Here is a 27,186-nt window from a genome sequence, read left to right as displayed (position 1 = left end):
CAGCACTGCACATCCAGGCTGAGGCGATTGCTGGTCGCAGTATAACACCAGTATGTGTGTATATACTTTTTAGGATATTTTCCAGCCTTCTATCAGCTGGTTCTTTGAGGGTAGCCGTATCAGGAGACGGTAACGCTACTTGTTTTGATAAACGTGTGAGCGCCTTATCTACCCTAGGGGGTGTTTCCCAACGCGCCCTAACCTCTGGCGGGAAAGGATATAATGCTAATAATTTTTTAGAAATTAGCTGTTTTTTATCGGGGGAAACCCACGCTTTTTCACACACCTCATTTATTTCCTCTGACTCAGGAAAAAATATTGGTAGTTTTTTCTCACCCCACATAATACCCTTCTTTGTGGTACTTGTAGTGTCAGAAAGGTTCAATGCCTCTTTCATTGCCGTGATCATGTAACGTGTGGCCCTACTGGACATTACGTTTGTCTCGTCACCGTCGACACTAGACTCAGTATCTGTGTCAGGGTCTGTGTCGACCCACTGAGGTAACGGGCGTTTTAGCGCCCCTGACGGTGTCTGAGACGCCTGGACAGGCACTAATTGATTTGCCGGCTGTCTCATGTCGTCAACAGTTTTTTGCAAATTGCTGACATTATCACTTAATTGTTTAAATACAATCATCCAGTCAGGTGTCGACTCCCTAGGGGGTGACATCACCAACACAGGCAACTGCTCCGCCTCCACATCATTTTCCTCCTCATACATGTCGACACACGCGTACCGACACACAGCACACACACCGGGAATGCTCTGATAGAGGACAGGACCCCACTTAGCCCTTTGGAGAGACAGAGGGAGAGTCTGCCAGCACACACCCAGCGCTATATATATATACAGGGATAACCTTATATAAGTGTTACTCCCTTATAGCTGCTGTTAATATATTTATTTGCTGCCAAACGTGCCCCCCCTTCTCTTTTTTACCCTGATTCTGAAGCAGGACTGCAGGGGAGAGTCAGGGAGCCGTCCTTCCAGCGGAGCTGTGAGGGAAAATGGCGCTTGTGTGCTGAGGAGATAGGCTCCGCCCCTTCACGACGTCCTTATCTCCCGCTTTTTTGTGTAAAATGGCAGGGGATTAAAATACATCCATATAGCCCAGGAGCTATATGTGATGTATTCTGTTTTGCCACCTAAGGTATTCTGTTATATTGCGTCTCAGGGCGCTCCCCCCCCAGCGCCCTGCACCCTCAGTGACCGGAGTGTGAAGTGTGCTGAGAGCAATGGCGCACAGCTGCGGTGCTGTGCGCTACCTTAGTCTGAAGACAGGATGTCTTCTGCCGCCGATTTCACCGGACCTCTTCGTCTCTTCTGGCTCTGTAAGGGGGACGGCGGCGCGGCTCCGGTGACCCATCCAGGCTGAACCTGTGATCGTCCCTCTGGAGCTAGTGTCCAGTAGCCTAAGAAACCCGATCCACTCTGCACTCAGGTGAGTCCGTTTCTTCTCCCCTTAGTCCCACGATGCAGTGAGCCTGTTGCCAGCAGGACTCACTGAAAATAAAAAAACCTAACTAAACTTTTATTCTAAGCAGCTCAGGAGAGCCACCTAGATTGCACCCTTCTCGGCCGGGCACAAAAATCTAACTGAGGCTTGGAGGAGGGTCATAGGGGGAGGAGCCAGTGCACACCACCTGATCCTTAAGCTTTTATTTTGTGCCCTGTCTCCTGCGGAGCCGCTATCCCCCATGGTCCTTACGGAGTCCCAGCATCCACTAGGACGTCAGAGAAATCATGGTGATGGGACCTAAATCTAAGCACAGAATGCATTTATGTTACATATACACCTTATACACACAGCTGGAAGGTAATTTTAGCCAATATTTTTTGTAACTTTGTGCATTGTACAAAGTGTATCTACATTCACACAATTCATTTATGTGTCATATACACCTTATACACACAGCCTGAAGGTCATTTAATACAATATTTTAATAACTGTGTATTAAACAAAGTTTGTGTACATTGAGCCATCAAAAAACAAAGGTTTCACTATCTCACTCTCACGCAAAAAAGTCCGTATTTCAGAATATTCCATATTTCGGAATATTTGGATATGGGATACTCAACCTGTATTGCCAAAAGTACATGGACACACCCTTTAGTGTATGGCCATTTCAAGTAGTCATTGCCACAGGAGCATGTCACTCATTAGCAGAAGTGTTCAGTGACTGGAAGTGTTCAGTGACTGGAAGTGGCACAGTCATAGGATCAGGGACGTGCAGTCAGGGGAGGCAGGGGAGGCTCTGCCTCCTCTGTCAAATTCCGATCTGAGAATTACAATAATACAAAGAAGATATTTATAATACAGACTCTGTGATATAAGTAACTCCTTTGTATTAATCTACTCCTTTTTGTAGTAAAACCTGGAAATACCTGGATATGAGGCAGCGAGTGCGCTGCCTCCCACTGATAATTATAAACTGTACAGAGCGGGGGGCGGGGCCACGGCTACGGGCAGGAAAAGCCCATTGAAAAAAACAAGAGGATGAGGCACCTCTAACTCTGCCTCAGTGACAGGCCTGCAGGGACGGATCAAGAGGGGGCGTGACACTGCTGCCTGACCCTCCCTGATTGGATGCCCAAAAAAGGAGGTTTGGCTACAATGGTTATCATCACTATCTGGTTTCCTGCCCGAGCAGCCCCTGCACATCCGCCCCTTACATAGCTCCATCGGTGGGGCCCGGCTGATGTCTCCCTGTGGTGCAGCTCCTCTGGGACCATGACGCTGCCTGTAGTGCTAGATCCTCCCAGCGGTGCCCTTTTGATGTAGTGTGTGCCGGAGCTCTGTGAGGGACCAGCTGCCTTGACTACACCGGACCCCCCCTAATGTGCTGCTGGTGGCCTCTACATTCCTGCAGGTTCATAGAACAGGTAAGACCTGGCTGCTGCGACCCAACATCACTCGCCCCCCTCCCCCCTGTACCAGGGCTGTCTCCCTGCAGCTGAGCAGTGCCGCAATTCACGGGTGTTTAGGGGGCGGGGCCTAATGCCAAGAAGTGCCCGCCCCCAGGACATACCTGTGCTGCTCAGTGCTGTGTAATCTGGTCGTGTCACTGTCTCTCCTGCTCGCTCTCTCTTCCTAACCTCCCCACCTCTCCATAACACTCCCTCCTCTTGCTCCTCTCTCTCTCTCTCCCTAACACTCTGTCTCCTTCACACTCTCTATCCCCCTGAAACTGGACCTTTTTCAGAGTTGGCCACTTCAGCAGCTTGCAGCACAGTTTGCCAGCATCAGCAAACTGCGCATGTGCTGCAGCCGCATCACACCTGCTCCACCTTACACAGGATGCAGCAGCAGTGTAATTGACAGCGGTGGCGTTCACAGGGCAGCGTTGGGGGGGGGGGGGGGGCATGGCATGTCAAACGGGAGCATCTTCAGTTTTAAAAAATGACGATGGACCGCCTGACAGCGCAGTCAGGGGTCAACTATAATTTGCTGCGTCAGCAATTGCGGACACATTGTGAGGCGGCACTACACATGCTGGGTGGCCTTGTCCTGTGCTGGACGGTCCCCAGCATGTGAGGAGATGGACGCAGATCTGACTGCATATACAGCGATCTGCGTCCATCTCTGAATAAGGTCCACTGTCTCTCCCTCTCTCTCTCGCTCTCCCTGACACTCACTCTATCTCTCTCTCCCTCTTTCTTTCCCTGACACACTCTCAATTGCTTCCCTCTCTCTCTTTGTCTCACTCTCCCTTTCTCCCTGACACACTCTCTCTCACTCCCCTCTCTCTCCCTCTGACACCTTTTCTATCTTTTGCTCTATCCCTGACCCACCCCTGTCTCTTTCCATTTCTTTCTTGCTTCTCTCTCTCTCTCCCTGGCACCCTTTCTCTTTTTTGCTACTCTCTTTCTCCATGATAACCTCGCTCTCTCTCTCTCACTCCCCTCACTTTCTGCTCCCCTAAGAGGAATTGTAGTGACAGCGACAGGGGTTGGGGGATGTGTGGGTGGGGATCCGGTCTGTAGATCGACAGTATCTAGGTCGACAATGTTTAGGTCGACCACTATAGATCGACAGTCACTAGGTCGACATGGATGGAAGGTCGACAGGGTTTCTAGGTCGACATGTGCTAGGTCGACATGAGTTTTTCAAATTTTTTTGAATTTTTTCATACTTAACGATCCACGTGGACTACGATTGGAACGGTAATCTGTGCCGAGCGAAGCGGTAGCGGAGCGAAGGGACCATGCCCGAAGCATGACGAGCGAAGCGAGCCATGCGAGGGGACGCAGTGCACTAATTTGGGATCTCGGTCACTCTACGAAGAAAACTACAGAAAAAAAATCCTCATGTCGACCTTTAGACCTGTCGACCTAGAAACCCTGTCGACCTAGAAACCCTGTCGACCTATAGTGGTCGACCTAAACATTGTCGACCTAGATACTGTCGATTTGATGAACCACACCCATGTAGGTGGGGGGGCAGAGTTATCCACGTACCAGGAACCAAGATTTTGGTTGCCGGCCCTGCCCCCCAGTCCTCTCTCGGTCCCTGTTCCTCTCGATGTGTGACTACATGTCTCTGACTGTATTACCCCACAGCTAAAGCTCCATTCAGTCTCTCCATCTGCCCGTCTCTGCCTCTCTCTCTCTTTGTGACTGCGCTGTCATTGTACAATTTTTGACACTCTATTAGCTCACCCAGTCGCCTCTCTCTGCCCCTACTCCTCTCCGTGTGTGACCGCACTCTCATTGTCCTGTCTTTAACACTATCCCCCAGCCACACCCTCTCTCTCTGTCTTCGAGCATTGCATCATTGCACCACCCACACTGGCCAGTGCCTCCCCAGCCATTGACCTCACCGCACGTCACTGCATAGGATGCCACCTTTCCAACAAGAGCCAGTTATCACATTTCTACCCTAATCAACTAAAAGCCGTTACTGTGCCTAGAGGAGTAACAGCAGCTTAACTGCAAGGCCACACAAGCTCACAGAATGGAGTGAGGAATCATGGGCTCACCATCTGACAGGCACACTTGGGTTTTGTGGATGCCAGAAGAATACTTCTTGACTGACCAGTGTTAAGATTTGTGGATGAGGAATAACTGTTTGGAGGTGTCCTTTGGGCTTGGTCTGGGGCCCTTATTTCCAGTAAAAGGAAAACTAATGCTACAGTAGACTAAGATATTCTGGAGAGTTGTGTGCTTTCAACTTTGTGGCAACAGCCATACCTTTCCTATACACAAAGCACGGTAAATCAGAAATGGCTAATAGTGGTGTGGAAGAACTTTGCTGGCCTACACAAGGCCCTGACATCAACCCTATGGAACACCTTTGGGATGAACAGTAACAGACTGAAAGCCAGACCATATCACTAATGCTACTGCGGTAGAATGGATGTAAATCAGCACCACACGTTCCTAAAGCTAGTGGAAAGTCTCCCCAGTAGTCAGGAGACGGTTGTAGCTGCAAAGGGGGAACCAACTGCACTCTTATGCCCTTGGAAGGCTATGTGCAACATGCACATCTGGATATATGGGTGTGAAATTTGGGTGTCCACATTATTTTGGCCCCATAGGGATTAATTTCAGATGTCCACATTATTTTGGCCCTGTAAGGACTCATGATCCATTTATAGCAAGTCAATGCAAACAAACGTATGCATACTGTGATTGCTATTTTGGGGTAGGAAATTTCAGAACAGCAATCTAAACATGATTATACATATAGACGTTGTAAAGGTTGCAATATAAGATGGCAATGTAACATTCACAGTATTAAACAGAGGACTCTGGAAGGCATAAACAACGTCAGAAAGTACAAGTACAGATTAATCAACTTTATAAAGAGGCATATTTTAAACAATCTTTTGGGGGGCTTATGGGGGGGGAGGTTCTATTTTGCAATACAGATTTTTGTTGAGATAACCAGAAACATTGATACAGGAAACCATCAAAACATGGTACCATCAGCAGCAAAAAAAAAAAAAAAAAAAAAATGTACAAAAGTACATTGTCTACAATGAAGCAAACAAAACAACATACTGTAGGCAACAATTTCTCAGGGCACTTAGTGATAACAGGCACAAGTAGAAGGCGGGGGCGGGGAGAGATTTAGTCCCGCTGTATATCAAGCTCTCTCCCAGTCAGCTGTGAAACGCAGTACTGTGGAAAAAGCATAGTCTATTAGGATTTTGTAGCCTAGGGAAAGTGCTGAGGTCAACCCTGGTATTAGCAAAACAATTCTAAAAGGGCAGGTGGTCTGCAAGAAGTCTCACGTATCAAGTTGCTTGAAAGGAAAGGTTTAATGCATTGGTTCCCAAACTGTGTGCCTAGGCACCCTGGGGTGCCTCGGAACACTTGCAGTGGTGCCTTGGATTAGTGTTCCAGGATCAATTCAAATTTATGATCAATGTAATAGGCAAAACCAGTGCTGGTGGCTGTCAATCATAGAATATGTAGACAAACACAAGCATATCCTGTGCCTCACCACATAACTGACCCTAAGGATGACATATAAACACAATTTACTTCATTTAATATTTCTTTCTAAATCTCTCAATAAGAAAATTTGGCCTAGGGGTGCCGTGAAAAAAATTCTGATACTCTTGGGCGCCATGATTCAAAAATGTTTGAGAACCACTGGTTTAATGGGAAGTTATGTCCAGATCTCAGAGGCAGGTAGGTCCTAAGTCGATTAGACAGGATCGTGAAAGAGCACAGAAGAAATACAATGTCAAAGTACAGTATCAGGCCAACAGTGGTATGAGAACAAAAGGGAGGTTAGCCCGGATGTGTGAACCCAATGCCCACTGGGAGCTCTTGATTTTCAATCCTCATCCACAGTTTGTCGGAGTCCAGTCTATACCACTCTAGAACTCGACTAAGACAAGGGCTTCATAATAAGTAAGAGTGGGTAACTGAAAACCACCAAAGGTATCTATGTTGGAAAAGCATGTCATGTCAGAAACGAGGTGGTCTCCCACCCCAGACAAAATCCCTTTCCGTACAGTAAATACACAAAAATGATCTAACTATAACCGTGAGAGATCTTTGAACAGAATCCCTAGATACTTAATATTTGAGGGGAGCAAGGACAAGGGGATCATCCATGTAGGGCGGACCGTGAGGTTGACCACAATAGATTTAGAGTAATTCAATGTGAAATTTGAGATGCGGCCGAATTCATTTAATTCATACATTAGGTTGGGAATAGACACTGGTGGGTTAGTTAAAATGTTCAAAAGGTCTAACTTATATTCACGGTTACTAACCTTATTTTGTTTAACTATACAGAAGAGTCAACCTTGCTTATCATTAGCTCAATGTTAATCATGGAACGTAGAAAAGTTTGTCACACTGTCTGCACAGTATTCTCAGAGCTACCTCATATTGTAGCTTCTACAGATGTGTAACCTGGGTAGTTTGTCTTATGCTGGTGAGAGCCTGTGAAGATGTAATGCCTGGAAATACTGCAGCATCTTCATAGGGCTGATTGCTAATGTTTCAGTCTGACTCACAATCCACCACCCAAGTGCCCGAAAGATGATTCCCAGACTGCTGTAATTATGGATCATCAATCTTAGGTGCAGCAAGGGTATTCCAACAGCTACAACAATAGGAACCACAATACCTTGGAGACAAAACTATCCACAATTGGAGAATATGAAAATAAATGAGCCCATCAAGAATAAAGCCACATTTGGGGATTTTTTTTTTTAAGTTTAAATTTGCAAATTAAACCCAAAAGATAACCCCCATCCTGTTATCCACACTAGTCTACACAAACCTGGTGGGTGGTCATGTTTGAGACAGTATTTAGCTAACAGATATCAGACAAGTGCTATATAGACACTTCCAGGTAGGTATAAACACATGGTTTCTTTTAATGGACAGATGTACTGCAATTGAGGAAAACAAAACCATATAATTAGTCATTGCATGTAGAAACTGTACATCTCGCCTTTAACCTGTTCATAACTGCAGTCCGTTCTAGAAGTTGCTACTCTGTGTGGTGGGGCAACAAAGCAAGCCAATTTAACCACAGTTTCCACCCCGAAAGGGACAGTTGCTGTACCATTACTGCCAATTACAGCTAATACCAAGCAAGTGGCCCAGTCTATCACCTTTATTCCTGCTCCTAAAGAACCTCACTACCTCTGGTCATGATCAGTGCTGGAATTCCATACAAATCAGTTCGCAAAGTTTTAAACAACTTCTCAGAACTGGAGTATATTAATAACTATGCAAATAAGCTGTAACTTTGTCAAACTTACATGTGTATACATTTTTATGTCTACATATACATTTTTGACAACTGGATGGTACAAAGAGGCCTTCACAAACTTTTGTATTTGGGCCTTCAATATATTTAGTTACACCCCTGGACCTGTTCATTGTAGTGTTGTATAAAATGAACCGGAAGGCAGGCACTGTAATGCGACATAATATGAAGTAGAGGCACCAGTGTGTTACACAATAGTAACTGGGGACACTGTCAGTGTGAAATGGGGGGAATTTGTTGCATAATGTGTACTGGCAGCCCTACAATGTGACATAAAATAAATTAGTGCCCTATTATGGGGCATAATATTAACAACTGCTGTGGAGGTATCACTCTGGAAGCAATGGGACAGGTGCCCCTTCAAAATGTTGCTATGGGGCCCACAAAGTTCTGGCTACGATTTCTCAAAATCTGTGTGGCAGGGACAGTGACAGTCGTCAGATGTGACCCCGCCATGGTTGGCTTTCCCTGACATGGTTGCATCTGATGCAACTAGTTAGGAAGCCCAATTTGCGGTTGCAGCTGCCGCTATCAGAGGGACCTCCCATTGCTTCCTGGTTCCCTCCTCTCATCTGTGCCAGCCGTGCTCAGATCGGTGCACCAAAGGACTGACTCCAGGTGCTGTTATGTGACACATTCTCCACTAGAACGGATAGACCTCTTCCCAGCAATGATAAATAGGATACAGTCAAAGATCATACAAGTGATAAAATGTACAGGCTCATTACTACCTTCATCTATGTTAGGCACCACCTGTCATGTAATTTACCACCACAACACACACACACACACACACACACACACACACGTAAATAAGCAGAAAATTAGGGCGGGATTCAAATCTTTTATCGCCCCCGATCTCCCGTCTAAAGTGATGGGAGATAGCGGCGTGATATTCTAATGACCCCTGTTTCGCGCTGATCGCGCCCATAAGAGCCGGGTTCAGCCAAGTAAAGCAGCTAAACCCGACTAAAGACATGGGCGCGATCGTGAAAAGTCCCGTTTGGGCGTCCAAATGGGTAACTTTTCACGCATTTCAGCTCGCCACCCCTGGGGGTGGCAAGCTGAAATGCTGATATCGCGACCATACTGCCGGCGGGCGCGATGGGGGCAGAAAAGATTTGAATCCCGCCCTTAGTGTCTATCAAAATAGATTTCCCAAATGATAACAGAAAAAAAATAAGAATTTACTTACCGATAATTCTATTTCTCATAGTCCGTAGTGGATGCTGGGACTTCCGTAAGGACCATGGGGAATAGCGGCTCCGCAGGAGACTGGGCACAAAAAGCAAAAGCTTTAGACTAGCTGGTGTGCACTGGCTCCTCCCCCTATGACCCTCCTCCAAGCCTCAGTTAGGATACTGTGCCCGGACGAGCGTACATAATAAGGAAGGATTTTGAATCCCGGGAAAGACTCATACCAGCCACACCAATCACACTGTACAACCTGTGATCTGAACCCAGTTAACAGTATGATAAACGTAGGAGCCTCTGAAAAGATGGCTCACAACAATAAACAACCCGATTTTTTTGTAACAATAACTATATACAAGTATTGCAGACAATCCGCACTTGGGATGAGCGCCCAGCATCCACTACGGACTATGAAAAATAGAATTATCGGTAAGTAAATTCTTATTTTCTCTGACGTCCTAGTGGATGCTGGGACTTCCGTAAGGACCATGGGGATTATACCAAAGCTCCCAAACGGGCGGGAGAGTGCGGATGACTCTGCAGCACCGAATGAGAGAACTCCAGGTCCTCCTCAGCCAGGGTATCGAATTTGTAAAATTTTGCAAACGTGTTTGCCCCTGACCAAGTAGCTGCTCGGCAAAGTTGTAAAGCCGAGACCCCTCGGGCAGCCGCCCAAGATGAGCCCACTTTTCTTGTGGAATGGGCTTTAACAGATTTTGGCTGTGGCAGTCCTGCCACAGAATGTGCAAGCTGAATTGTACTACAAATCCAACGAGCAATCGTCTGCTTAGAAGCAGGAGCACCCAGCTTGTTGGGTGCATACAGGATAAACAGCGAGTCAGATTTTCTGACTCCAGCCGTCCTGGAAACATATATTTTCAGGGCCCTGACTACGTCCAACAACTTGGAGTCCTCCAAGTCCCTAGTAGCCGCAGGCACCACAATAGGTTGGTTCATGTGAAACGCTGAAACCACCTTAGGGAGAAATTGAGGACGAGTCCTCAATTCTGCCCTGTCTGAATGAAAAATTAGGTAAGGGCTTTTATATGACAAAGCCGCCATTTCTGAGACACGCCTGGCTGACGCCAGAGCTAACAGCATGACCACCTTCCATGTGAGATATTTTAATTCCACAGTGGTGAGTGGTTCAAACCAATGTGATTTTAGGAACCCTAAAACTACATTGAGATCCCAAGGTGCCACTGGTGGCACAAAAGGAGGTTGTATATGCAGTACCCCCTTGACAAACGTCTGAACTTCAGGCAATGAAGCCAGTTCTTTTTGGAAGAAGATCGACAGGGCCGAAATTTGAACCTTAATGGATCCTAATTTTAGGCCCATAGACAGTCCTGCTTGCAGGAAATGCAGGAAACGACAGTTGAAATTCCTCTGTGGGGGCCTTCTTAGCCTCACACCAGGAAACATATTTTCGCCAAATGCGGTGATAATGTTTCGCAGTTACATCCTTCCTGGCTTTGATCAGGGTAGGGATGACTTCATCTGGAATGCCTTTTTCCATCAGGATCCGGCGTTCAACCGCCATGCCGTCAAACGCAGCCGCGGCAAGTCTCGGAACAGACAAGGTCCCTGCTGGAGCAGGTCCTTTCTTAGAGGTAGAGACCACGGGTCCTCCGTGAGCATCTCTTGCAGTTCCGGGTACCAAGTTCTTCTTGGCCAATCCGGAGCCACGAGTATAGTCTTCACTCCTCTCCTTCTTATGATTCTCAGTACTTTTGCAATGAGAGGCAGAGGAGGGAACACATACACCGACTGGTACACCCACGGTGTTACCAGAGCGTCCACCGCTATTGCCTGAGGGTCCCTTGACCTGGCGCAATATCTGTCCAGTTTTTTGTTGAGACGGGACGCCATCGTGTCCACCTTTGGTTTTTCCCAACGGTTTACAATCACTTGAAAGACTTCTGGGTGAAGTCCCCACTCCCCCGGGTGGAGGTCGTGTCTGCTGAGGAAGTCTGCTTCCCAGTTGTCCACTCCCGGAATGAACACTGCTGACAGTGCCACCACATGATTTTCCGCCCAGCGAAGAATCCTTGCAGCTTCTGCCATTGCCCTCCTGCTTCTTGTGCCGCCCTGTCTGTTGACGTGGGCGACTGCCGTGATGTTGTCCGATTGGATCAATACCGACTGACCCTGAAGCAGAGGCCTTGCTTGACTTAGGGCATTGTAAATGGCCCTTAGTTCCAGGATATTTATGTGAAGAGACGTTTCCATGCTTGACCACAAGCCCTGGAAATTTCTTCCCTGTGTGACTGCTCCCCAGCCTCTCAGGCTGGCATCGGTGGTCACCAGCATCCAATCCTGAATGCCGAATCTGCGGCCCTCTAGAAGATGAGCACTCTGTAACCACCACAGGAGAGACACCCTTGTCCTTGGAGATAGGGTTATCCGCTGATGCATCTGAAGATGCGATCCGGACCATTTGTCCAGCAGATCCCACTGAAAAGTTCTTGCATGGAATCTTCCGAATGGAATCGCTTCGTAAGAAGCCACCATTTTTCCCAGGACTCTCGTGCATTGATGCACTGACACTTGGCCTGGTTTTAGGAGTTTCCTGACTAGCTCGGATAACTCCCTGGCCTTCTCCTCCGGGAGAAACACCTTTTTCTGGACTGTGTCCAGAATCATCCCCAGGAACAGTAGACGTGTTGTTGGAATCAGCTGTGATTTTGGGATATTTAGGATCCACCCGTGCTGACGTAGCACTACCTGAGATAGTGCTACTCCGACCTCTAACTGTTCCCTGGACCTTGCCCTTATCAGGAGATCGTCCAAGTAAGGGATAATTAAGACGCCTTTTCTTCGAAGAAGAATCATCATTTCGGCCATTACCTTGGTAAAGACCCGTGGTGCCGTGGACAATCCAAACGGCAGCGTCTGAAACTGATAATGACAGTTTTGTACCACAAACCTGAGGTACCCTTGGTGAGAAGGGTAGATTGGGACATGGAGATAAGCATCTTTGATGTCCAGAGACACCATATAGTCCCCTTCTTCCAGGTTCGCTATCACTGCTCTGAGTGACTCCATCTTGAATTTGAACCTTTTTATGTAAGTGTTCAAGGATTTTAGATTTAAAATTGGTCTCACCGAGCCGTCCGGCTTCGGTACCACAAACAGCGTGGAATAATACCCCTTTCCCTGTTGTAGGAGGGGTACCTTGATTATCACCTGCTGGGAATACAGCTTGTGAATAGCTTCCACTACCGCCTCCCTGTCGGAGGGAGACGTTGGTAGAGCAGACTTCAGGAACCGGCGAGGGGGAGACGTCTCGAATTCCAATTTGTACCCCTGTGATACTACCTGCAGGATCCAGGGGTCCACTTGCGAGTGAGCCCACTGCGCGCTGAAATTCTTGAGACGGCCCCCCACCGTGCCTGAGTCCGCTTGTAAGGCCCCAGCGTCATGCTGAAGACTTGGCAGAAGCGGGGAAGGGCTTCTGCTCCTGTGAAGAGGCTGCCTGGTGCAGTCTTTTTCCCCTTCCTCTGCCCCGGGGCAGAAATGAGTGGCCTTTTGCCCGCTTGCCCTTATGGGAACGAAAGGACTGAGTTTGAAAAGACGGTGTCTTTTTCTGCTGAGAGGTGACCTGGGGTAAAAAGGTGGATTTTCCAGCCGTTGCTGTGGCCACCAGGTCCGATAGACCGACCCCAAATTACTCCTCCCCTTTATACGGCAATACTTCCATATGTCGTTTGGAATCCGCATCACCTGACCACTGTCGCGTCCATAACGCTCTTCTGGCAGAAATGGACATCGCACTCACTCTAGATGCCAGGGTGCAAATATCCCTCTGTGCATCTCGCATATATAGTAATGCATCCTTTAAATGCTCTATAGTTAATAATATACTGTCCCTATCCAGGGTATCAATATTTTCAGTCAGGGAATCCGACCAAGCCACTCCAGCACTGCACATCCAGGCTGAGGCGATTGCTGGTCGCAGTATAACACCAGTATGTGTGTATATACCTTTTAGGATATTTTCCAGCCTTCTATCAGCTGGTTCCTTAAGGGCGGCCGTATCGTGGTAACGCCACTTGTTTTGATAAGCGTGTGAGCGCCTTATCTACCCTAGGGGGTGTTTCCCAACGCGCCCTAACCTCTGGCGGGAAAGGGTATAGTGCCAATAATTTATTAGAAATCAGCAGTTTTTTATCGGGGGAAAACCACGCTTTATCACACACCTCATTTAATTCATCTGATTCAGGAAAAACTACTGGTAGTTTTTTCACACCCCACATAATACCCTTTTTTGTGGTACTTGTAGTGTCAGAAATATTCAATGCCTCCTTCATTGCCGTGATCATGTAACGTGTGGCCCTACTGGACATTACGTTTGTCTCCTCACCGTCGACACTGGATTCAGTATCCGTGTCTGGGTCTGTGTCGACCATCTGAGGTAACGGGCGTTTTAGCGCCCCCGACGGTGTCTGAGACGCCTGAACAGGCACTAATTGATTTGCCGGATGTCTCATGTCGTCAACAGTTTTTTGCAAAGTGCTGACACTGTCACGTAATTCTTTAAATACGACCATCCAGTCAGGTGTCGACTCCCTAGGGGGTGACATCACTAACACAGGCAATTGCTCTGCTTCCACATCATTTTCCTCCTCATACATGTCGACACAATCGTACCGACACCCAGCACACACACAGGGAATGCTCTGAAAGAGGACAGGACCCCACGAGCCCTTTGGGGAGACAGAGGGAGAGTTTGCCAGCACACACCAGAGCGCGCTATATATATATTATATATATATATATATATATACAGGGATAACCTTATGTAAGTGTTACTCCCTTTATAGCTGCTGTTTTATATTAGCTGCCAATAGTGCCCCCCCTCTCTTGTTTTACCCTGATTCTGTAGCAGGACTGCAGGGGAGAGTCTGGGAGCCTTCCTTCCAGCGGAACTGTGAGGGAAAATGGCGCTTGTGTGCTGAGGAGATAGGCTCCGCCCCCTTCTCGGCGGCCTTTCTCCCGCTTTTTTTAGGAAAACTGGCAGGGGTGAAATGCATCCATATAGCCCAGGAGCTATATGTGATGTATTTCTTTAGCCATATAAGGTTTAAACATGTTTTATTGCGTCTCTGGGCGCTCCCCCCCAGCGCCCTGCACCCTCAGTGACCGGAGTGTGAAGTGTGCTGAGAGCAATGGCGCACAGCTGCAGTGCTGTGCGCTACCTTATCTGAAGACAGGAACGTCTTCTGCCGCCGATTTCTCCGGACCTCTTCGCTCTTCTGGCTCTGTAAGGGGGCCGGCGGCGCGGCTCCGGGACCCATCCAGGCTGAACCTGTGATCGTCCCTCTGGAGCTAATGTCCAGTAGCCAAGAAGCCCAATCCACTCTGCACGCAGGTGAGTTCGCTTCTTCTCCCCTTAGTCCCACGATGCAGTGAGCCTGTTGCCAGCAGGACTCACTGAAAATAAAAAACCTATTTAAACTTTTACTTCTAAGCAGCTCAGGAGAGCCACCTAGCATGCACCCTTCTCGTTCGGGCACAAAAATCTAACTGAGGCTTGGAGGAGGATCATAGGGGGAGGAGCCAGTGCACACCAGCTAGTCTAAAGCTTTTGCTTTTTGTGCCCAGTCTCCTGCGGAGCCGCTATTCCCCATGGTCCTTACGGAAGTCCCAGCATCCACTAGGACGTCAGAGAAAAACAGGATTTTAATACCTACCGGTAAATCCTTTTCTCCTAGTCCGTAGAGGATGCTGGGGTCCACTTTAGAACCATGGGGTATAGACTGTTCCGCAGGAGCCATGGGCACTTTAAGACTTTTCAAGGGTGTGAACTGGCTCCTCCCTCTATGCCCCTCCTCCACACCTCAGTATAGGAACTGTGCCCAGGGAGACGGACATTTCGAGGAAAGGATTTACTTTTAAATTAATGGTGAGATTCATACCAGCTCACACCTCAACCATGCCGCACAACATGGCATTCAACATAACACGCATGAACCATTTACAGCAACATGCTGAAAACAAATGTTACAACACTTGTGTAACTACAAACTAATAACTGCAGGTAAATTACTCACTGGGTTGGGCGCCCAGCATCCTCTACGGACTAGGAGAAAAGGATTTACCGGTAGGTATTAAAATCCTGTTTTCTCATATGTCCTAGAGGATGCTGGGGTCCACTTCAGTACCATGGGATTATACCAAAGCTCCAGTACAGGCGGGAGAGTGCGGATGACCCTGCAGCACCGATTGACCAAACTTGAGGTCCTCATCGGCCAAGGTGTCAAACTTGTAAAACTTTGCAAACGTGTTTGTCCCTGACCAAGTAGCTGCTCGACAAAGTTGTAACGCCGAGACCCCCCGGGCAGCCACCCAGGATGAGCCCAACTTTCAAGTAGAATGGGCATTTACCGACTTCGGTATCGGCAATCCTGCCGTGGAATGAGCGTGCTGAATCGTCCCGCTGATCCAGCGCGCAATGGTCTGCTTAGAAGCAGGACACCCAATCTTGTTGGGAGCATACAGGATAAACAGAGCCTCAGTTTTCCGTATCCTAGCTGTTCTTGCGACATAAATCTTCAAAGCTCTAACCACATCAAGAGACTTTGACGCAGGGAAGGTGTCAGTAGCCACTGGCACCACAATAGGCTGGTTTATATGGAAAGACGAAACCACCTTCGGAAGAAATTGTTGGCGAGATCTCAACTCCGCCCTATCTTCATGGAAGATCAGGTAAGGACTCTTGTGATACAAAGCCCCCAACTCAGACACCCGCCTTGCGGATGCCAAGGCCAAGAGCATCATCACTTTCCAAGTGAGAAACTTCAATTCTATCTCCTGCAGAGGTTCAAACCAATTTGATTGAAGGAACTGCAACACCACATTAAGGTTCTATGGTGCCACAAATGGAGGTTGGATGTGCAGCACCCCTTTCATGAACGTCTGAACTTCTGGAAAGGAGGCCAATTGTATTTGAAAGAAAACTGACATGGCCGAAATCTGAACCTTGACTGAACCCAATCGTAGGCCCGCATCCACACCTGCCTGCAGAAAATGGAGAAAACGTCCCAACCGAAACTCTTCCGTAGGAGCCTTCTTGGATTCACACCAAGACACATTTTCTCCAAATACTGTGGTAATGTTTAGACGTTACTCCCTTCCTGGCCTGAACAAGAGTGGGAATGACTTCCTTGGGAATCCCCTTTCGGGCTAGGATCCGGCGCTCAACAGCCATGCCGTCAAACGTAGCCGCGGTAAGTCTTGATACACGCACGGCACCTGCTGCAGCAAGTCCTCGCAAGGAGGAAGAGGCAGAGGATCTTCCATGAGCAACTCCTGAAGATCTGGATACCAAGCCCTCCTTGGCCAGTCTGGGGCAATGAGGATTGCTCGAACCCTTGATCTTATTATTTTGAGAACTTTTGGTATTAGTGGAAGAGGAGGGAAGACAAATACCGACCGAAACACCCACTGGGTCACCAGTGCATCCACTGCTATTGCTTGAGGGTCTCTCGACCTGGAACAATATCTCTGAAGCTTCTTGTTGAGACGAGATGCCATCATGTCTACTTGAGGAACTCCCCAAAGACTTGCCACCTCTGCGAAGACTTCTTGGTGGAGACCCCACTCACCTGGATGGAGATCATGTCTGCTGAGGAAGTCTGCTTCCCAGTTGTCCACTCCTGGAATGAAAACTGCAGACAGAGCTCTTACATGTCTTTCTGCCCAGAGGAGGATCTTTGTCACCTCTGCCATTGCCGCTCTGCTTTTCGTTCCGCCCTGACGGTTTATGTACGCGACTGCTGTTACATTGTCCGACTGGATCTGCACTGGCTGATCTTGTAGAAGATGCACCGCTTGTAGAAGGCCGTTGTAAATGGCTCTCAATTCCAGAACGTTTACGTGAAGACAGGATTCCTGACTTGACCATTTTCCTTGGAACTTATTCCCTGTGTGACTGCTCCCCAGCCTCGGAGACTTGAATCCGTGGTTATTAGGACCCAGTCCTGAATCCCGAACCTGCGTCCCTCTAATAGGCGAGAACTGTGCATCCACCAAAGGAGTGAAAACCTGGCTTTGTAGGACAGGATTATACTCTGGTGCATGTGTAGGTGGGATCCGGACCACTTGTCCAACAGATCCCACTTGAATACTCTGGCATGGAATCTGAACTGTATGGCCTCGTAGGCCGCTACCATCTTTCCCAACAACCGAATGCATTGATGTATCGACACTCTCGTCTGTTTCAAAACTTGTTTGACCATTTTCTGGATCTCCAGAGCTTTCTCTACTGGAAGAAATACCCTCTGAACTTCTGTGTCCAGTATCATCCCCAGAAAAGACAATCTTGTCGTGTCTTCCAACTGCGACTTTGGAAGATTCAAAATCCAACCGTGTTGTTGGAGCAGACAGGGAGAGTGCAATGTTCTGCACCAACCGTTCCTTGGACCTCGCTTTTATCAGGAGATCGTCCAGGTAAGGAATCATTGACTCCTTGTTGTCAGAGGACCATCTTCTCTGCCATCACCTTGGTGAACACCCTCGGTGCCGTGGAGAGTCCGAACGGCAACGTCTGGAACTGGTAATGGCAAACTTGTATTGCGTACCTCAGATAAGCCTGATGTGGAGGATAAATGGGAACATGTAAGTAGGCATCTTTTATGTCTACCGACACCATGACAGCTCCTTCCTCCAGACTGGAAATCACTGCCCTCAGAGATTCCATCTTGAACTTGAACCTTTTCAGGTAGAGATTCAGAGATTTTAGGTTTAGAATTGGTCTGACCGAGCCGTCCGGCTTCGGAACTACGAAGAGTTTTGAATAAAAATCTCCTCCCTGCTGTGACAAGGGTACCAGAACAATGACTTGATCCTGACAATTTCTGAATTACAGCCTTTACTACTTCTCTGTCTGGAAGAGAAGCTGGTAAGGTCGATATGAAAAATCGGCATGGGGGGACGTCTTGAAACTCCAGCTTGTATCCATGGGACACTATTTGCAAAACCCATGGGTCCAGGCCAGATTGAGCCCAGATCTGACTGAAAAGTTTCAGACGTGCTCCCACCCGAGCGGACTCCCGCAAGGGAGCCCCAGCGTCATGCTGCAGATTTGGCAGAAGCAGGGGTGGACTTCTGCTCCTGCGATCCTGGAGACACTGCGGACTTTTTTTCCTCTTCCTCTCCCTGCAAAGAATGGGGAACCTTTGGCCTTTTTGTATTTGTTGGGCCGAAAGGACTGCATCTGAGAGTGATGTGTCTTTTTCGCCGGTGCAGGAGCACAAGGCATGAATGTTGACTTACCTGCGGTAGCCGCAGAGACTAACGCATCCAGCCCATCTCTAAACAAGGCCTCACCTTTATACGGGAGAGCCTCCATATTTCTTTTGGAATATGCATCAGCATTCCACTGGCAAATCCACAAAGCCCTCCGAGCCGAGACCGCCATCGTATCGGCTTTTGAACCTAAAAGCCCAATATCCTTCATGGCTTCTAGCATGTATGCAGCAGCGTCTTTGATATGACCTAACTTTAGGAGAATCTCGTCTCTATCGTGAATTTCAGATGACAAGTTATCTGACAATTTTTCGATAGCACTACTCACCCACGTGCAAACAATGGTGGGCCTGAGTAGCGTACCATTGGCCACAAATAGATTTTAACGTAGTCTCCAACTTGCGGTCTGCCGGCTCCTTTAGTGAAGCCGTCCCAGGTGCAGGGAGAATCACCTTTTTTGTTAACCGTGACAGGGCACTGTCTAAAACTGGGGGTGACTCCCACCTTTTCTGTCCTCTGCCGGGAAAGGATAAGCAACCTGAATCCTTTTGGGAATCTGAAATTTCTTTTGAGGGTTTGCCCAAATTCCCTCAAAGAGAGTATTTAGCTCGCGAGAAGGAGGGAAAGTTAGATTAATTTTCTTTTCTTTATAAAAATAAGCCTTCTCCTGAGGTACAGGAGGGGCTTCCGTAACTTCAAAAACCTCCCTTATAGCAACAATCATGTATTGAATGCTTTTTGCCAATTTAGGATCTATTCCCCTTGAATCACTAGTGTCGACACAGGAATCAGAGTCCGTGTCGGTATGAGTTTGTGCTATTTGTGCAAATGGTCTTTTATGTGACCCAGAGGGGTCGCCAGCGGGTGAAAAAATAAGAATTTACTTACCGATAATTCTATTTCTCGGAGTCCGTAGTGGATGCTGGGGTTCCTGAAAGGACCATGGGGAATAGCGGCTCCGCAGGAGACAGGGCACAAAAAAGTAAAGCTTTACTAGGTCAGGTGGTGTGCACTGGCTCCTCCCCCTATGACCCTCCTCCAGACTCCAGTTAGGTACTGTGCCCGGACGAGCATACACAATAAGGGAGGCATTTTGAATCCCGGGTAAGACTCATACCAGCCACACCAATCACACCGTACAACTTGTGATCTAAACCCAGTTAACAGTATGACAACAGAAAGGGCCTCTTAAAGATGGCTCCTTAACAATAACCCGAATTAGTTAACAATAACTATGTACAAGTATTGCAGATAATCCGCACTTGGGATGGGCGCCCAGCATCCACTACGGACTCCGAGAAATAGAATTATCGGTAAGTAAATTCTTATTTTCTCTATCGTCCTAAGTGGATGCTGGGGTTCCTGAAAGGACCATGGGGATTATACCAAAGCTCCCAAACGGGCGGGAGAGTGCGGATGACTCTGCAGCACCGAATGAGAGAACTCCAGGTCCTCCTTTGCCAGGGTATCAAATTTGTAAAATTTTACAAACGTGTTCTCCCCCGACCACGTAGCTGCTCGGCAGAGTTGTAATGCCGAGACCCCTCGGGCAGCCGCCCAAGATGAGCCCACCTTCCTTGTGGAGTGGGCTTTTACAGTTTTAGGCTGTGGCAGGCCTGCCACAGAATGTGCAAGTTGAATTGTGTTACAAATCCAACGAGCAATCGACTGCTTAGAAGCAGGTGCGCCCAACTTGTTGGGTGCATACAATATAAACAGCGAGTCAGATTTTCTGACTCCAGCCGTCCTTGCAATGTATATTTTTAAAGCTCTGACAACGTCCAACAACTTGGAGTCCTCCAAGTCGCTAGTGGCCGCAGGCACCACAATAGGTTGGTTCAGATGAAATGCTGATACCACTTTAGGGAGAAAATGCGGACGAGTCCGCAGTTCTGCCCTATCCGAATGGAAGATTAGATAAGGACTTTTATAAGATAAAGCCGCCAATTCAGATACTCTCCTGGCAGAGGCCAGGGCTAGTAACATAGTCACTTTCAATGTGAGATATTTCAAATCCACCTTTTTCAATGGTTCAAACCAATGGGATTTGAGGAAATCTAAAACTACATTTAGATCCCACGGTGCCACCGGAGGCACCACAGGAGGCTGTATATGCAGTACTCCCTTGACAAAAGTCTGGACCTCAGGGACAGAGGCCAATTCTTTTTGGAAGAATATTGACAGGGCCGAAATTTGAACCTTAATGGATCCCAATTTGAGACCCATAGATAATCCTGATTGCAGGAAATGTAGGAAACGACCCAGTTGGAATTCCTCCGTCGGAACCCTCCGATCCTCGCACCACGCTACATATTTTCGCCAAATGCGGTGATAATGTTTCACGGTGACTTCCTTCCGTGCCTTAATCAAGGTAGGAATGACTTCTTCTGGAATGCCTTTCCCTTTTAGGATCTGGCGTTCAACCGCCATGCCGTCAAACGCAGCCGCGGTAAGTCTTGAAAAAGACAGGGACCCTGCTGTAGCAGGTCCCTTCTCAGAGGTAGAGGCCACGGTTCGTCCGTGAGCATCTCTTGAAGTTCCGGATACCAAGTCCTTCTCGGCCAATCCGGAACCACTAGTATTGTTCTTACTCTTCTTTGCCGTATGATCTTCAATACCTTTGGTATGAGCGGCAGAGGAGGAAACACATACACTGACTGGTACACCCAAGGAGTTACCAGTGCGTCCACAGCTATTGCCTGTGGATCTCTTGACCTGGCGCAATATTTGTCCAGTTTCTTGTTGAGGCGAGACGCCATCATGTCTACAATTGGTCTTTCCCAACGGTCTATTAACATGTTGAAGACTTCTGGATGTAGACCCCACTCTCCCGGATGAAGATCGTGTCTGCTGAGGAAGTCTGCTTCCCAGTTGTCCACGCCCGGGATGAACACTGCTGACAGTGCTATCACGTGATTCTCCGCCCAGCGAAGAATCTTGGCAGCTTCTGCCATTGCACTCCTGCTTCTTGTGCCGCCCTGCCTGTTTACATGGGCGACCGCCGTGATGTTGTCCGACTGAATCAACACCGGCTTTCCTTGCAGGAGAAGTTCCGCCTGGCTTAGAGCATTGTAGATTGCTCTTAGTTCCAGAATGTTTATGTGAAGAGACTTTTCCAGACTCGTCCATACTCCCTGGAAGTTTCTTCCTTGTGTGACTGCTCCCCAGCCTCTCAGGCTGGCGTCCGTGGTCACCAGGATCCAATCCTGAATGCCGAATCTGCGGCCTTCTAATAGGTGAGCCTTCTGCAACCACCACAGAAGTGACACCCTTGTCTTTGGTGACAGGGTTATTCGCAGGTGCATCTGCAGATGCGACCCTGACCATTTGTCCAACAGATCCCTTTGGAATATTCTTGCATGGAATCTGCCGAATGGAATTGCTTCGTAAGAAGCCACCATTTTTCCCAGGACTCTTGTGCATTGATGTACTGACACTTTTCCTGGTTTTAGGAGGTTCCTGACCAGATCGGATAACTCCTTGGCTTTTTCCTCTGGAAGGAAAACCTTTTTCTGAACCGTGTCCAGAATCATTCCTAGGAACAGCAGACGAGTTGTCGGGATTAAATGGGATTTTGGAATATTCAGAATCCACCCGTGTTGTCTTAGCACCTCTTGAGATAGTGCTAAAGCTGTCTCCAGCTGTTCTCTGGACCTTGCCCTTATTAGGAGATCGTCCAAGTATGGGATAACTAATACGCCTTTTCTTCGAAGAAGAATCATCATCTCGGCCATTACCTTGGTAAAGACCCGAGGCGCCGTGGACAATCCGAACGGCAGCGTCTGAAACTGATAGTGACAGTTTTGAACAATGAACCTGAGGTACCCCTGGTGTGCGGGGTAAATCGGAACGTGTAGATACGCATCCTTGATGTCCAAGGATACCATAAAGTCCCCTTCTTCCAGGTTCGCTATCACTGCTCTGAGTGACTCCATCTTGAACTTGAACTTTTTTATGTAGAGGTTCAAGGACTTCAGATTTAGAATAGGCCTTACCGAGCCATCCGGCTTCGGTACCACAAATAGAGTGGAATAATACCCCTTTCCTTGTTGTAATAGGGGTACTTTGACTATCACCTGCTGAGCGTACAGCTTGTGAATGGCTTCCAACACCCTCTCCCTTTCGGAAGAGACGGTTGGTAAGGCAGACTTCAGGAAACGATGAGGAGGATCCGTCTCTAATTCCAACCTGTACCCCTGAGATATTATCTGCAGGATCCAGGGGTCTACCTGCGAGTGAGCCCACTGCGCGCTGTAATTTTTGAGACGGCCCCCCACTGTCCCCGAGTCCGCTTGAGAAGCCCCAGCGTCATGCTGAGGTTTTTGCAGGAGCCGGGGAGGGCTTCTGTTCCTGGGAAGGAGCTGCCTGTTGGTGTCTCTTCCCTCTTCCTCTGCCTCGTGGCAGGTACGACAAGCCCTTTGCTCTCTTATTTTTGTAGGAGCGAAAAGGCTGCGGTTGAAAGGTCGGTGCCTTTCTCTGTTGGGGAGTGACGTGAGGTAAAAAAGTGGATTTCCCGGCAGTAGCCGTGGCCACCAAGTCTGATAGACCAACTCCAAATAACTCCTCCCCTTTATACGGCAAAACCTCCATGTGACGTTTTGAATCCGCATCGCCTGTCCACTGTCGTGTCCATAAGGCTCTTCTGGCTGAAATGGACATAGCACTCACCCGAGATGCCAGTGTGCAAATATCCCTCTGTGCATCACGCATATAGATAAATGCATCCTTTATTTGTTCTAACGACAGTAAAACATTGTCCCTATCTAGGGTATCAATATTTTCAATCAGGGATTCTGACCAAACTACTCCAGCACTGCACATCCAGGCAGTTGCTATAGCTGGTCGTAGTATAACACCTGCATGTGTGTATATATTCTTTTGAATAACTTCCATCTTTCTATCTGATGGATCCTTAAGTGCGGCCGTCTCAGGAGAGGGTAACGCCACTTGTTTGGATAAGCGTGTGAGCGCCTTGTCCACCTTAGGGGGTGTTTCCCAGCGCGCCCTAACCTCTGGCGGGAAAGGGTATAATGCCAATAACTTTTTTGAAATTATCAACTTTTTATCAGGAGCAACCCACGCTTCATCACACACGTCATTTAATTCTTCTGATTCAGGAAAAACTGTTTGTAGTTTTTTCACACCATACATAATACCCTGTTTTACGGTATCTGTAGTATCAGCTAAATGTAACGTCTCCTTCATTGCCAAAATCATATAACGTGTGGCCCTACTGGAAAATACGTTTGAATTTCTACCGTCGTCACTGGAATCAGTGCCCGTGTCTGGGTCTGTGTCGACCGACTGAGGCAAAGGGCGTTTTACAGCCCCTGACGGTGTTTGAGGCGCCTGGACAGGCATTAATTGATTGTCCGGCCGCCTCATGTCCTCAACTGACTGTTTAAGGGAAGATAAACCATCACGTAATTCCACAAATAAAGGCATCCATTCTGGTGTCGACCCCCTGGGGGGTGACATCTGCATATTTGGCAATTGCTCCGCCTCCACACCAATATCGTCCTCATACATGTCGACACCACGTACCGACACACACCGCAAACTCACAGGGAATGCTCTAATGAAGACAGGACCCACTAGCCCTTTTGGGGAGACAGAGGGAGAGTCTGCCAGCACACACCACAAAGCGCTATATATACAAGGGATATCCTTATATTAAGTGCTCCCTTATAGCTGCTTTAATATATATATATATAGCCATTAATGTGCCCCCCCTCTCTGTTTTACCCTGTTTCTGTAGTGCAGTGCAGGGGAGAGACCTGGGAGCCGTTCTGACCAGCGGAGCTGTGACAGAAAATGGCGCCGTGTGCTGAGGAGATAGGCCCCGCCCCTTTTTCGGCGGGTTCTTCTCCCGCTATTTTTCCAGTCAGGCAGGGGTTAAATATCTCCATATAGCCCCTATGGGCTATATGTGAGGTATTTTTAGCCTTGTATAAGGTTTATATTTGCCTCTCAGAGCGCCCCCCCCCAGCGCTCTGCACCCTCAGTGACTGCCCAGTGAAGTGTGCTGAGAGGAAAATGGCGCACAGCTGCAGTGCTGTGCGCTACCTTATGAAGACTGAGGAGTCTTCAGCCGCCGGTTTCCGGACCTCTTCACGCTTCAGCATCTGCAAGGGGGTCGGCGGCGCGGCTCCGGGACCGGACTCCACGGCTGGGCCTGTGTTCGATCCCTCTGGAGCTAATGGTGTCCAGTAGCCAAGCAGCAAATCCACTCTGCATGCAGGTGAGTTTACTACTTTCCCCCTAAGTCCCACGTTGCAGTGATCCTGTTGCCAGCAGGACTCACTGTAAAGAAAAAAACCTAAACTAAACTTTCTCTAAGCAGCTCTTTAGGAGAGCCACCTAGATTGCACCCTTCTCGTTCGGGCACAAAATCTAACTGGAGTCTGGAGGAGGGTCATAGGGGGAGGAGCCAGTGCACACCACCTGACCTAGTAAAGCTTTACTTTTTTGTGCCCTGTCTCCTGCGGAGCCGCTATTCCCCATGGTCCTTTCAGGAACCCCAGCATCCACTTAGGACGATAGAGAAAACAGAACCACTAAAAATCACATCTTCCACTGATTTTCTCCAGTTTTTTGCATGAGACTCAGATTTATCTAATCTGTTATTGCTATGATTCACACTATCACGTAATTCTTTCACCCATTCAGGCTCATGGTGTGCCGGCAGTGCCACCACATTACAACTCTGTGTCCCTAAAATGGCTCCCTCAGGGGAAGAGCTCCCTGCCTCAGACATGTCACACACGTGCACAACCACACCACAGACACTCCGGGACTTATAGGGGACAGACCCACAGTAAAATCTGTCAGAAGTACACAGATAGGATTTGCCAGTTCACAACCCAGCACCAGTGATAAATATTCCGTGAAACACAATATAGTGCTTTTATAATGATAATTTCACACTATAGCACCAAATTACACTGTGCACCCCCCTGTTTTACACAGATACTTGGTTCAGAAGTGGAGGAGGACCAGCGTTCTTCTCTGCAGCCTGGAATGAGAGAAAATGGCGCTGAGCAGTGTGCTGGCTGCCTGAGAAAGAAGCCCCGCCCCCGTAATGGCGCGTTTCCCCTCAGATTTTTCAATAGTAATATTTATACTGGTGGGGGTAGGACTGTGGCTCAGCAACTTCTATCCCTGTGTCTGCCAGTAATTAGGTTTCATGCTGCCCCCCCCCCTGCTGTGCCTGTGTTACCGGGTAGCATGGCGCGCAGCATTCCCGTCCGCTGCGCGGTACCTTTCAGCCGTCACGATGAAGATCCTTCTTCTTAAACACTCACCTGTCTTCTGACTTCTGGCTCAGTAAGGGGGGTGACAGCGGGCTGTGGGAGTGAGCACATAGCCGCAGCTAGCGTTCAGTACCCTTCAGGAGCTAATGTCCTGTCAGCCAGAAGCAGAGCCATGGAACTATTCAGGAAGTTGGTTCCTACTTCTGCCCCCTAAGTCCCACGAAGCAGGGAGACTGTTACCAGCAGTTCTCCCTGAAAATAAAAAAACTAATATAAAGTCTTTCAGAGAAACTCAGTAGAGCTCCCCTGGAGTGCATCCAGTCAGCCTGGGCACATTTTCTAAACTGAGGTCTGGAGGAGGGGCATAGAGGGAGGAGCCAGTTCACACCCTTGAAAAGTCTTAAAGTGCCCATGGCTCCTGCGGAAGTCTATACCCCATGGTACTGAAGTGGACCCCAGCATCCTCTAGGACGTATGAGAAAAAGCAGAAGGGTAATTCCCCTTTCAGGCAGCACCCAGGATGTTTTATTTTTAAGAGAGATAAACAGTCTGCTAGTTTATACCCGTGAGGCTCTCATTTGCTTTATCTAATCAGAGGGTAATAACCATGTGAAGTGCAGGGCAGGTGGCTTCTCGCCTGCAGCTGTAATATAATCGGCCAGCGACAGCTTGTGACTCCGGCAAGTGGTGAAAGGTTACATACAGAGGAGGAACAGCACGGATAGAACTGAAAAAGGGAACCAGCACATAACAGCCCCTCTTCTATCCTTTGCCCTGATTCCGGGTCAGTTTATGCTGATAAACAATTTCTTTTAAATATACAGGATATATTAAAGAGGCAAACACGATGTACAGTAACCATTCTGTAAATGTATGGACTAACTGCACGTTAAGCTTAGGTAGGTAGGAGTGATAAGCTCTGCTTCGTAGTAAAAATAAATATTTAATAACATTACATGTAACAGTCTGCCAAATAGATACATGGCTCTACAGACCAGACTGTATTCAGGTCTCCACGTACAATTAGTCAAGGGAATACTGAATGTCTAATTTCTATGGTTAGGTAGGGCAACGCTGCTCTTACGGAAAGGGGACTGTTCATTATAAGAAGACATTTCTCAAATAGAGATTTGAAGAAAATAATGAAGAAAACCCCTCCCCCATCTTTCATCATTTATTACAACCTAGGATAACAAGAATTAGCTCAGAAAACATGAATGCACCAATTCACTTAATTGACTAAT

At 48.0% G+C, this 27,186-nt stretch overlaps 1 protein-coding gene across 6 annotated transcripts in view; it reads right to left on the bottom strand.

Moving 5' to 3' along the window:
- The window catches only part of MOB1A (MOB kinase activator 1A), a 340,751-nt gene that overhangs the window by 281,102 nt on the left and 32,463 nt on the right, over positions 1 to 27,186 (bottom strand). The window contains exon 5 of one of the 6 annotated variants that reach the window (XM_063932122.1): positions 6,025 to 6,124. The exons of the other annotated variants lie outside the window; for them this stretch is intronic. Within the exon in view, the coding sequence (XP_063788192.1) occupies positions 6,090 to 6,124 (35 nt within the window). The 3' untranslated portion in view covers positions 6,025 to 6,089. Of the gene's footprint in view, positions 1 to 6,024; positions 6,125 to 27,186 lie in introns of those variants that run through there. 6 annotated transcript variants of the gene reach the window in all.

Source organism: Pseudophryne corroboree, chromosome 6 (genome assembly GCF_028390025.1).
Source record: "Pseudophryne corroboree isolate aPseCor3 chromosome 6, aPseCor3.hap2, whole genome shotgun sequence".
NCBI lineage: Eukaryota > Metazoa > Chordata > Amphibia > Anura > Myobatrachidae > Pseudophryne > Pseudophryne corroboree.
Note: the sequence above shows the minus strand (reverse complement) of the source record. Positions and strands in the feature narration are given on the sequence as shown.